The sequence below is a fragment of the Ranitomeya variabilis genome, chromosome 1 (assembly GCF_051348905.1).
Source record: "Ranitomeya variabilis isolate aRanVar5 chromosome 1, aRanVar5.hap1, whole genome shotgun sequence".
NCBI lineage: Eukaryota > Metazoa > Chordata > Amphibia > Anura > Dendrobatidae > Ranitomeya > Ranitomeya variabilis.
The window spans coordinates 299,813,211-299,824,943 of record NC_135232.1 but is presented as its reverse complement, the minus strand read 5'-3'; the positions used below and the strand labels follow the sequence as shown (position 1 = coordinate 299,824,943).

Below are 11,733 nucleotides of genomic sequence, written 5' to 3'. Positions count from 1 at the left end.
TATGAAAAAATTCGACCAACATTTTCACTTTGTCCACAGTGGGTTTCACCATCTTCAGGGCATCTTTTACTATCAAGTTAATGGTGTGTGCAAGACATGGATAGTGTGTCCACTTTAAGCTTTTAATAGCTTTGGTGATATTGGCAGTATTATCGCTCACACAGCAAACCACTTTACATTCTATATGCCATTCTTTTACAACTCTGAACAATTCAGCTGCCAAGTTATCTGAAGTGTGCCTCTCTGTAAATTCAAAACAATCCAGAAGGCATGAGACCATTTTATAATTTTCAATGAAGTGACATGTGACAGACATGAAGGAAGTGGTCGCTCTCGATGTCCAACAGTCTGTTGTCAGGCAAACTGATGAAGCCATGCTAACCTTTTCTTGCAATGAGGCACGTTCTATGTCATACAATCTTGGTATAATTGTTTGGGAGAGTGTCCTTCTGCATGGAATAACATACATAGGATTGAGAGCTTGGGTATAGCTTCTAAACCCCTTATCCTCCACAATTGAGAATGGTTGGAAATCCTTCGCAATCATTTTGGCCAATTCTTCGTCAATTGAAATTTTCTTTGCTGGGGTAAGGGCTTTATTTGGCATAAATTGGTGCATAGAGGTTTGGGTACTAGTTTTTGGTCTAACTGATGCCTGAGGGGTGGCTGTAGACACTGCAGCAGCAGTACCAGTAGATGATGTACTGGGGGTCACCGTCACATGGTCTGGAGCAGATACCTGCGTGCTATCTTCAATAGGCACTGTAGGGTGTGCAGTTCTGATATGCCTATGAAGGTTTGTGGTAGACCCTGCTCGAAAAGATAGTGTGTGCTTACAAAGTCTGCATTGAGCCTTACTGTTTCCAATGTCATCAAAGTGAGCCCAAATGCTGCTTCTCTTCTGCCGTTTGTCACTCATCTTTGATCATGTGTTTTGCACAGTAGTGTTATGATCAGTCACTTTTTACTGATGGAATTTGTCAGAAACCACACACCTTACAACACAAAGCTGTGCACTGCAGAGACTTCAGGATTCTCCATCTGCTTTCACTGTAATATGGCTGGGATTCTTGTAACAGCACACACCTCTGCCTGCCTGTCTCTAACTCTCTCCTCCAGACAGTCAGGTACCGTCCTATAACACACTGAACACAGGGCAGGATGCCAATAAAGATGTAAGAAGACAGTGCATGAGGACAAGTGAAACTTGAGCTGTGACTGGCTGCTCTGTGGTCACATGTTCTGCCTTCATTTACATCCTGCTTCTGTATTGGCCGGGTGAATGAGATAACACTGTGTGCGCTGCTGCTGCCGACTCCTCTCCTACAGTACTTTCAGCAGCAGCTTTCCTCTCTCCCCCTCCAGCACAGTGTCTCTCCTGGCTCCTCTCCTCCCCCTCCACCACCAGGCTGACGTCAGCAGCACAGGGAAGGGAGGAGAGCAGAGAGCCACTAGATAACAAGCGGCTCACTGATAGGTGCCGGCTCATAGCGTTCACAGTGAAGAGCCGGCTCTTTGAGTCGGCTCGTTCATGAACGTCACATCACTAGGAAGCAGCGACAGCCAACGAGGGAAGTGGGTGAGTATTTTTAGAACAGCGGGGGGGCGCACAGGGGGTGGGGGGGCGCACAGGGGGTGGGGCGTCGGACAGATAGATCTTTTAAACACTTATTTATATCTTCTATGCAGCAAACGCTGCTGCACAGAAGATATGAATCGCGGCATCAGCACGATGCAGGGGACAGCGCTAAACTTTAGCGCTGTCTCCTGCACGCTCCGTGTGGTACCCATTCGGCACACGGGCGGCACACGTGTGCCGCACGTATGGCCTACGTGAGCTCACAGGCACACATAACTCCGGTACCGATTTTTTTCCGGTACCGGAATTATCTGGACGTGTGGGACAGGCCTTAAACAAAGGAAACCCACTACCTAAAATAAACTTTGCTTGGGGTGGGCTATAAGCAGTCCATCATTTTCACCCATCTGCCGGCTGCCTTGCTGATAACTTTGCTGTCAAAGACCATAAAACCCATTTAAAATTCACAGTGGATAAAAAAAATGAAAGCTATATTAACAACTGGGATCCACTCTAGTACTAGCGCTCAGACAGTCCTCTTCTCACCGGAAGCGATGACATCCACCAGACTCCTCACCCTGGAGCCATCACTTCCTGTTTTGCAGAGACTGTTGTGGCTGGTAATGCTGGACTGGATTCTATCAGTGAGGTTAAGTTATTTTATCAGCATGGCTCCCAACTGTGAATTGTAAAAATAGAACCAAAAAAACCCTGTAATGGGAATAGGTTTTTTACTACTCCGAGAGCAGAATAATACAGGGGCAGAAATGAGACCCCGATTCCAGCGATCTTTCACTTGCTGAGCTGCTTGCTGTCATTTTGATAAAATCCCTGTTTTCTATGCTGGAGGGCTCCCCCACCATTGATTGGCAGCTTTCTGCCTATGTACAGTGTTCACAGGAAGCTGCCAATCACTGGGGCCGGGGTGATTCGGAGCTCATGAAAATGCCTGACTACCTGGCAGCAGGTTTACTAGACCTCTAATGACAATCTCTTGCTGATAAAACAATGATTTTATAAAAAAACGACATTGACCAGACCCATAAGTGACACATCGCTGGAACCAGAGTTTCTGACCCTAAATTATGCTGCTCTCAGAATAGGTGGCAAAAACCTGACAACAATTCTGGTTAAAGGTGCATATGTGCAGCAATGCAGATATATTGTATTATAGGCTTCTTTTTTGACTTGTCACTTTATAATTTCTTATTTATGCCATTTGTGTTTGACTTGAATGAACTTTCCATTCTGATATTTTACTTGAATAAAAAAAAAATTCTGGAAAAAAAAGCTAATGTGTTTGTCATAAGTGGAGTTCTACAGGTGAAAGGCTGGGGGCATGTGATCACTGCGCGCACCCCTCTGAGAACAGGTAATCTGATGAAGAGCAGACATGGAGTGTGTACACAGTAATTACCAGGTAGCTGTCAATTTTGGATAACAGTTGTGTCCTGTATGCCTTCACTGGTAGATGGGTGTTAAACTCTGGGGGCATCAATGTTTTCACTTGTTACGTTTCTTTTGTATTCCATAGACAACACAAGGTAAAACAATATTTTAAGGTGTTTTGAATTCTAGTGTTAGCTTTACAGAATCCATGGATAGATAAATGATCGGGAGCATATATCTATTAAATTTGCAACCCAGTGCAGTATGTATGGAATGCTTGATGGGTGTTCAGTAAGATGAAGGCCATATTGTTTCTCTAGGAGGTATCGGTGGGAATATTTGACCCAGAGCTGAAATGAGGGCTAAAACTGGATAAGAATCAAATCTAATGAGCTGTCCCCTTCTTACCTCAGCGGAGGGAGGAATTTGGGGGGTCTGACGAGACCCTTTATAACATGTCATTAAGAAGTATCTGTGTTAGACCCCAGAGATGCTACAAATATTGCAGATCTGTCCCCACTTCCTGCGGCATTCTCCTCCGCCAGAAGCGCGCACGGATCCAATTCATAAGACGTATCAGGTCTGTATTTTATACCGGTTTGTTTTTTTAGTCAATCTTTTTTAATACTGTACTTTCAGTATATTAAATAAAAACAATTAAGTTTGTCCTTGATTTAACGTACCCAGAATCTCAAGGATAGAAAATAGCTTGTAGCCAGAGTGTAAACTCTGATCCATTCAGGTGCTTGAGAAAGCTGGGTATGAATGAACAATGGCAGGTGTGTGGATGTGGAGGCCAGCTGTGGGGAGCGCTTAGCTCATTCTTGACCTATTGCAATAAGTGAGAAGCGGCGCCCCCCGATGGATGGACACATACGAGGCACGTGTGCCGTGAGCGAGTGGTGTTCTTTGACAGTGTTCAATAAAACAGCAAAGACGAGAAGTGGGAAAACTGGTCACTCTTAAAACAGTTTATTGCACAACTATAAGTGGAAAATTAAAACCCAAGATAAAATTCACAGGTAAATTGTACAATAATAAACAATGTATACAATATCCAAAAGGCATGGTTTAGTAATTTCACATAAATACAGGCCAGAAACAGCCTTTACATTTCCTATGCCATAAAGAGTAGTATTAAGGACCTTAAAAAGGAGAAATCCAATTCAGCCTCATTGAGTAGGCTGCTCAGATTGATTGGTTTCATAATCGGTAACCAAGGCAATTCCACATCTAAAAAAATAAATCCAATATTTAGACATGTACGACACTTGATCGTTTGGCACTGGAGGTAATATTAACAATGCAAGTGGTTATAGTAGAAAAACGCACTGGAAATGGGGGAAAGAAAGTGCTAGTAATACTGTATAGTCCACAATAACACCTGCAAGCAATGCTCAACTGGCGGCATGTCATAGCAAAAAAGTCACACGAGAACAGGAAGAATAAGGTTTGTAAACCACTGGTTTTGTGTGTCATGTAACAGGTATTCTACGCTGAACACTGACCGTGGGAGAGAACAAAATAAGCAGCTGTTATTTTACCAGGGTAATACAGAATGTTACAGAATCCGTACATATATATGTAGAAATGGTGGTGAAAAATGCTTTCAAACACATTAAAGTGGGTCTGCTAAAGCAAGAAACGTAATCTAAGCCTCATTCACACTTCAATATTTGATCAGTGGTTTTTCACTTACTTTATTTTCTTAAACATCAAGAGTAGATTAAGGTTTGTTTTTTTTTTTTACTTGGATTTTGAAGCAAGTGCCTCCGCTTCAAAATCCACTTTAAAAAGAGTAGCGAAACTTTGTGATAATTTTTTTTGTTTAATTCCATGCAGACAGAGTTTGAAGTGCGTAAGCCAGTCTCCTGGGATTCGCTGCCTTTTAATACGTCTTAAGTACGGTACCTGAAATAAAAATAACTTTTTCTATTGATGTGTTGCCACATTCAAATTCTAATTTTGCAGGTCAGTGAATGTTCGGGTCCCCGAGATTTACAACAGTTACTCAAAAGACTTCTTAAGCCTGTGTTCACACGCAGTATTTTTGTAGCTTTATTCTGCAGAAATCACATGCTTGTCTTTGTTTTCTTACTGAATTTGAGCACTGCGGCATGTGAATTCGCACCAATACAAAAGTGAAAATATTCTGCAAAAATAAACACAGCAAACCGGTTTGGCAGTGTTTTTGCTGCATTTTTAGTGACAAACTAACTTTATTAAGCCTTAAAAGCACACAGCTAGGAGGCAGAAGATCAGAGCTCCTGCCTGGGCACGTAAGCAGAGGAACGTACAAACTCAATAGAAACGTATAGACTTCCTACTCCATCTGTACTCCGCTCTGTGCGCTTGCGCTTCTAGATCTTTTGAGCAATTAGGAGGGAACTTGACAATCTGCAAAGAATTAAAGAGCTTACACTTAAAAAAAGAAAAATTAACCCAAAAAGTTTTGTTTTAATACTCTGAATGTGGAAGATGAGCGCTACTTCGAAACACACAAAAAAAACTGAACATACTGTTTAAAAAAGTAACTTTCATAATTTTTCTGTTTTTAGGATCTACCACTGCAAAATTAAAAACTAGGGATCATAATGTGAATGTGGTCTGAAGATATAAAAGCCTACATCTTTATAGGTCAATAAAAGCAGCAATTTAAATATATTCACTGTGTAACACTAATCCAAACACATCAACCCTGCAAATAGTCCGTATTGTTAAATATCCAACAAATCATTCACTTTACACAGGAGAAACATCTGGCAAAGTTGTGGATACAATGTTTATCAGTAACATTGCTAATAAATGGACGGATTTGGCGTTGCTCTGGGATCTACAGAGTTTGAATACTGATGGATTGTGTCACAGTGATGGAAACACTCTGCCCCGTAGGACACCACACCGTACTTAATGAACACAACATGTGATGGCTCAGGCCTTCATCGGACACCGATCGTATTAGTAAAAGGTAAAGTAAGTGGGATAGTGGCACTAAGAGGAAAAGGTGACATCCATCTGTAATGCAATACACATTGAGCAAAGTGGAGTTCATCCTTTGGTTATTTTATGATAGGACCATAGGTAAAACTGCACTCCACGTCGCTCCCTAGCAGAAGCCCCCTTCACTGTAATTGCAAGCCCTATTACTATTTTAATATGTACAGTTATTCTAAATGTTTCTAGGGTAGAAGAGTTCTATACATATTGACCACAATTGCCTAAAATGTAGAACATTGAGGTCAAGTGGCTCCATGTTGTACGTTCTATGTAGGATATAAAAGTCTTCTGTATATCCTGGAGCTAGGAGTTATCACAGTGGTCCTCTCTACTGGGCCATAAAATGACATTGGTATAAAGGACACAGCCATTCTTTGTTACATTTACAAACTAACATATCTATGGGTGATGACAACACTGAGCCCCCATTCATAGAGTAAATTACAGAAGTGTAACCCATTTTTCAGATCTCATCTCCAGGATGCTGCATCAGGCCAACGATCTTAATCGGAATCAATTGTATGTGAATGTCTAGCAAAAGCCAATTTACATTAGTGGAGTACATTTATATCAATCAACACACATGGTTTCTCAGAGATCTGGAGCCAAGCTTCTAGCAATAGTAAAGTCAGAATTCACGACCAGCGGGCCGACGTCCCATGAACATACATAGGTCAAAGAGCTTCACTTCTCTCATTACTTCCTCTAGGTTTATCACTAACATTATACTGAGTTAGGACCTGAAACCAGTAAGAAATCTACTGTTCCACAACTGAAGACCAGCAGAGGCACAGTACATAGAAGACGATGGTCCGATGCCAACTCTGCATCCCAGTCATTATCTGCATTTACGTCTGGTTCTTGTGGAGATACATGAGAGCCCATTTTTAACACCGTGGGTTCTCTTCCACATCGATCCACATTGCAGATGGCTTTTCTTCTCACTATCAGTTAATCTATTAGTATCTGCAGATGTAAAGGCCTATTCCCACGACCACAGTAAGAATAGGCTGGGTCACGTTACGAGGATGCGGGTTCAGACCCAGACAGTCTGTTTGGCATTCCATGTCATTAGCACAATTCTGTCCAACACATTGATTTAGAACATCCACGTAATACATTGCACAGGGCTGGTAATATGGTGGAAACATGTGACTAAGGCCTTAGTGGTGCAATGGCACTTCTTCATAAACAATATTGATCACCTCCAAGAGCCAGCTTATTTGTAATGTGTGCATGGAATGCCCACGGTGTTCTTCGCTTTTCTTTAATCCCACTTTTTTTTCCCCATCACTCAAGTCTCACATACATGACCTTTATTTTCTAGCACCATTTATATACATTAATATGCAGTAAAATAACCCAATGTACCAAAATAGAAGCTTATTTTTCCTCTTTCATGAATTGTTTTGATTCATGTGACATCCAGCCTATACAAGAAGACTAAGGCCGGGATCACACACAGCGAGATACGGCAGAGTCTCGCAGGTTAAAACCAAGCTCTGGCCCCGGCACTCCAGAGCGGAGCGTGCAGCCGCATAGCAATACATGGAGCCGCACGCTCTGCTCCGGAGTGCCGGTGCCAGAGCTTGGTTTTAACCTGCGAGACTCGGCCGTATCTCGCTGTAGTGTGACTCCGGCCTAATAGAAAGCTCAGGACAACCACAGACAATGAGCAGCACCATGTTGATGGTTGGATCTTAGATTCCACCTATGTAAAGAAATGACCTATGCCGGGTGGTTCTCAACATAGATCAGGAGTGCACTGCTCCCCATCCTCCTGGCTTCTGCTTGCCGAGAGGCGGGTGGTGTGTTCCTGATGATTGCCAGTTTTGTCCAGTGGCATATGGAGGAGCAGCGGACCTGAACTGTGCACCATCTAGTGCTGCCATATGAGGAGCATGATAGATTGCAGAGGTGGTAGCTAAGCTAGGCAACCAGCTCTAAACTACAGCATGAAAAATCCCTCCTTTCTTGATACCAGAGAGGATTTCTAATAACAGATTACAAAGTTGATTGTTTCTAGAACTCTTTATGATGTTGAGAACAACCCTTTAATAATTCCATCATCTACAAGTGTTCGGCGCCCCATGGGCCGCGGCTGTGATGTGGGACTTGGGTAACCGCTCCACAAGCAGCTGGAAATGTTTACAAATTACTTTTGCACTTTTATCACTAACACAAATATAGAGAATGTTAATTCAGAAAATTCACACTCCTGTCCCCTAATCTGCAGGCTTGTGACGGGAAGTTCTCAATCAGTACAGGCACTTGTACTTACCGAGGAGCTATCCGCTCTACTGACATGGTGGTTCACCAAACACATACATTCCCAGCCATTCTGGAGCATATAGGAGAGACCAGGAATGATACAAAATAAAAATCTAGCACCCATACATTTATTAATAAACTGACTACTGGGTGCTACCAGCAGAGGTCCCAACTGATATTATCCAATCAATGATTTCGCTATAAGACTGGGATTGACATCAACCAACCAGTGACACCCAATCATCTATTTAGAAATGTCTCAGAGGAACGACACATCGTAGCATTCTAAGAGAAGACGCTCGAGATTGTTATTAACATTTACTACAACAGACATGTCGGGAGAGAGACCGCTGCTCTTTATAGAGAATCACTCTACTCTCCAGCCATTGCTCTCTTATTCCTCCTAGAAAAAACTGACAACTGGGGAAATTGTCAGACTATATGATCAGAGGGAACGGCAATGTTAGCACCGATTGAACAGTGTCATGGTGTTTAGAGACATCTGTTCTTTAGAGAGAGTGATGAGAGAATTTTTATTTTTTTTAAAGGATTACCATCATTCAATAATTTTTTTCATATAATTAAATTGGATGCGATGTCCTGCTAATCATTGAGCCTGTATATCGCTCTGAGGGTGCAGCTCATGCAGGTGCGGTGCACATCAGAGCAGTGTTTAGACCCATCGGTGGGGGTCCCAGGACCCATCAATCAGCAGCAAACAGACCCCCTTCTAATATATAGAAACGTTTATGAAAGGGAACCTATCAGCAGGTTTTTGCTATGTAATCTGAGAGCACTACTATGTAGGAGCAGAGACCCCAAACACTAAGGCCAGGTGCCCACAATCCGGAACTAGCAGCGCTTTGGACACAGCGTACGCTTGCTTCGTCCAAAGCGCTGCCTGCTACTGAACGCAGGTGAATCTGAATGTGATCACTGAACCGTGCGGATGCACTAAGTCCAATACATTCTATTGATCTCATTTTTCTTGAGCAGAGAAATTGACATGCTGCAGACTTCATAGACACGCCGCATTTCAGTGCCTGCGGGTGATCCGCAGGCAACTATGGACACAGCAGTTCCTGATCGTAGGCACATACCCTTACTGGACTGTGTGTTGCAGTTTCAGTAAACCAGTGTTTTATCAGCAGGAGATTATACAGGACAACTGGCCTCATGCCTCCTAGTCCAACCACTCCCCCAGCACGGATTAGCAGCTCTGTCACTACACAGAAAGCTGTGGTGTGGATGGGTTATACACAGCTCAACTACTGCGCTCTGCTCAATCTGCAGCAGAGAAACACTGACTCTATAACTGCTGCACCCAGTAAACTCAGTGATACATCTCAGGAATCCGGGTCTCTGTCCCTACATCATGCTGCTGGCTGATTTTATAGTAAAAACCTTCTGACGGATTGCCTTTAACTAATAATAGTTATCTTTTCAGTATTCACTGACCCACAAAACATGTCAGAAGACCCGACCGATACACTTCAAGATGAGTTGTGACAGTAATCCAAATTCTATATTTGTAAAACACCATGAAATATGGAAATAAAGTTGTAGAAATTACATCCTGTGCGCTGAATAAGGTGAATTATTAAAACTCATGACAGCTGGACCAGCAACTGTACAAGACAGGCAACACAGGATCTTAGAGAAGCAAAAGAAAAGTTACACTCAGGTTATAAACATGAAGAATTTCACAAATGGTAGACGTTAGAGCCCAAATCATAAAACACAGGATAATAGAATAGTAGGGTCTCGCCAATATTCTGTATGTTGTGCAAAGTGGGACAAAATTTAGTCACAGCGATTTAAAGACAAGTTTTTTTGGTGTTACAAAATAATGTCCTGTCTTTACAATATGCCATAAATATCAGATTGCTGGGGAATTGACTCCCAGCATCCCCAATGATCGAAGGGGCCACAGTGATTGGCCCTGATTGCTTAGCTGGCACAACTGTAAACTACACTGCGTAGTGCATGTACCTGGCCTTACAAGTAAACGGGACCAACCTGCAGTTCCCGGCACAGCCTGAAGGGAGCGGTGACTGGTAAACAATGTAGAGGATGCAGTTTTCAGCCGGCTGATCAGTCGGTGCCAGCAGTTGGACCCCAAAAGTCTGCTATTAGGGGCTATCCTAAAAATATGCCAATACTGTTGTAGGCCTGAAAAACCTCTATACGGTTCTTTGAATAATTGATGGAATACAACAGTTTTTAACTAGCAGAACATTTTACATATAAGGCAGTGGGGTAAATTAAGATAGTCCAGAGAAACACTCAGAAGTAAAACATGCAAATAGTAATACTGATGAACCTGCCTAATTATCAAATAAAACCGTTAGAAAAAAAATCAAGTTCTGTGTCCTTCAGGTAAAAACAGAGGTGACCACCATGGCTCAGTTTGTGTTTTCTTTGGTTGTGATGGTGACCAACTGCTTGGCAGCCTTGGCGATGTCATAGGCGCACTGAATGACTTGCTGCGTCACCAGCTGAACGTCGGTGCTCGGGCTGGACTCTAGCGGCAGGGTCTTTTTGCACTCGGTTTGCAGCCGATAAGCACTGGACGTAAGAAGTCGGAGCGATGTTCTCACCATGTCGGACTTGGGTTTCTAGTAAGATGGAAGGGAGCATAAAAGGTTATCACATGAACAGGTCAAACATTTTCCCAAGAAACCCATGAGCATCAGCCGACAGTCTAATGTGAATAATGGGCGCGCCGGCCAACTGATGGTCGGGAGAGATGTCGATCAATCGTGCATATCCGATTTCAGACTGCCAATCACTCTGATCTACCTGAGATAAGCCGTTGTGTCAGTCGGCAGCTTTCTCAGAGAACACAGGAATATTCAGCCAAATGAGCTCTCCTGCGTAGTGACAGCTGAGATGGCTGTCGGCCGAACGATAGGCTGAAGCATTGGTCAGCCAACAGTCATGTAATGTGTATGGCTGGCCCTACTCTCCGATCAGAACTCAGAACAGGACCTTAAAAGCAATCTGTCACCAGGATTTTGGCACCTAATCTGATCATCTGTCAGAGACACTGATTCTAGTGATGTGTCACTGGGCTGCTTGCTGTAGTTTTGGCAAAGTCACTGCTTTATCAGTAAATGATCATCACTAGAAGACTAATAAACTTGCTGACATGTAGTCAAACCACTGAATGGGAACTTTCTGCCTAGGCACTGTGTACACAAAGTTGTCAACGGGTGTAGGCATGGTTATACAGAGTTCAGCATTCAGAGATCTAGGAGTTCTGCAGTAGATAAAACTTATTTTATCAAAACGGCAGCAAAAAGCCAAGTAGGGACACATTGCTGAAATTAGGGTCTTTGACACCACGTGATGCAAAGTCTCTGAATCCTGTTCATTCATTGAATGTCATCTCAGTGAGCAATCAAAAACAAGGAAATAATCTTGTATGGTACTATGTGACCATACAAGAAGTATGAATATATACAGTGTTTTCTGCAAGACTACTTAAAGGAAAT

General features: G+C 42.7%; 1 protein-coding gene across 4 annotated transcripts in view; it reads right to left on the bottom strand.

The window, feature by feature from the left end:
- Positions 1-3,924: 3,924 nt before the first annotated feature.
- GIT2 (GIT ArfGAP 2) overlaps positions 3,925-11,733 on the bottom strand; it is a 109,544-nt gene continuing 101,735 nt past the window's right edge. For all 4 annotated transcript variants that reach the window (XM_077295620.1, XM_077295638.1, XM_077295613.1 and 1 more), the window contains one exon: positions 3,925-10,854. In XM_077295620.1, the coding sequence (XP_077151735.1) occupies positions 10,642-10,854 (213 nt within the window). In that variant the 3' untranslated portion in view covers positions 3,925-10,641. The remainder of the gene's footprint in view (positions 10,855-11,733) is intronic.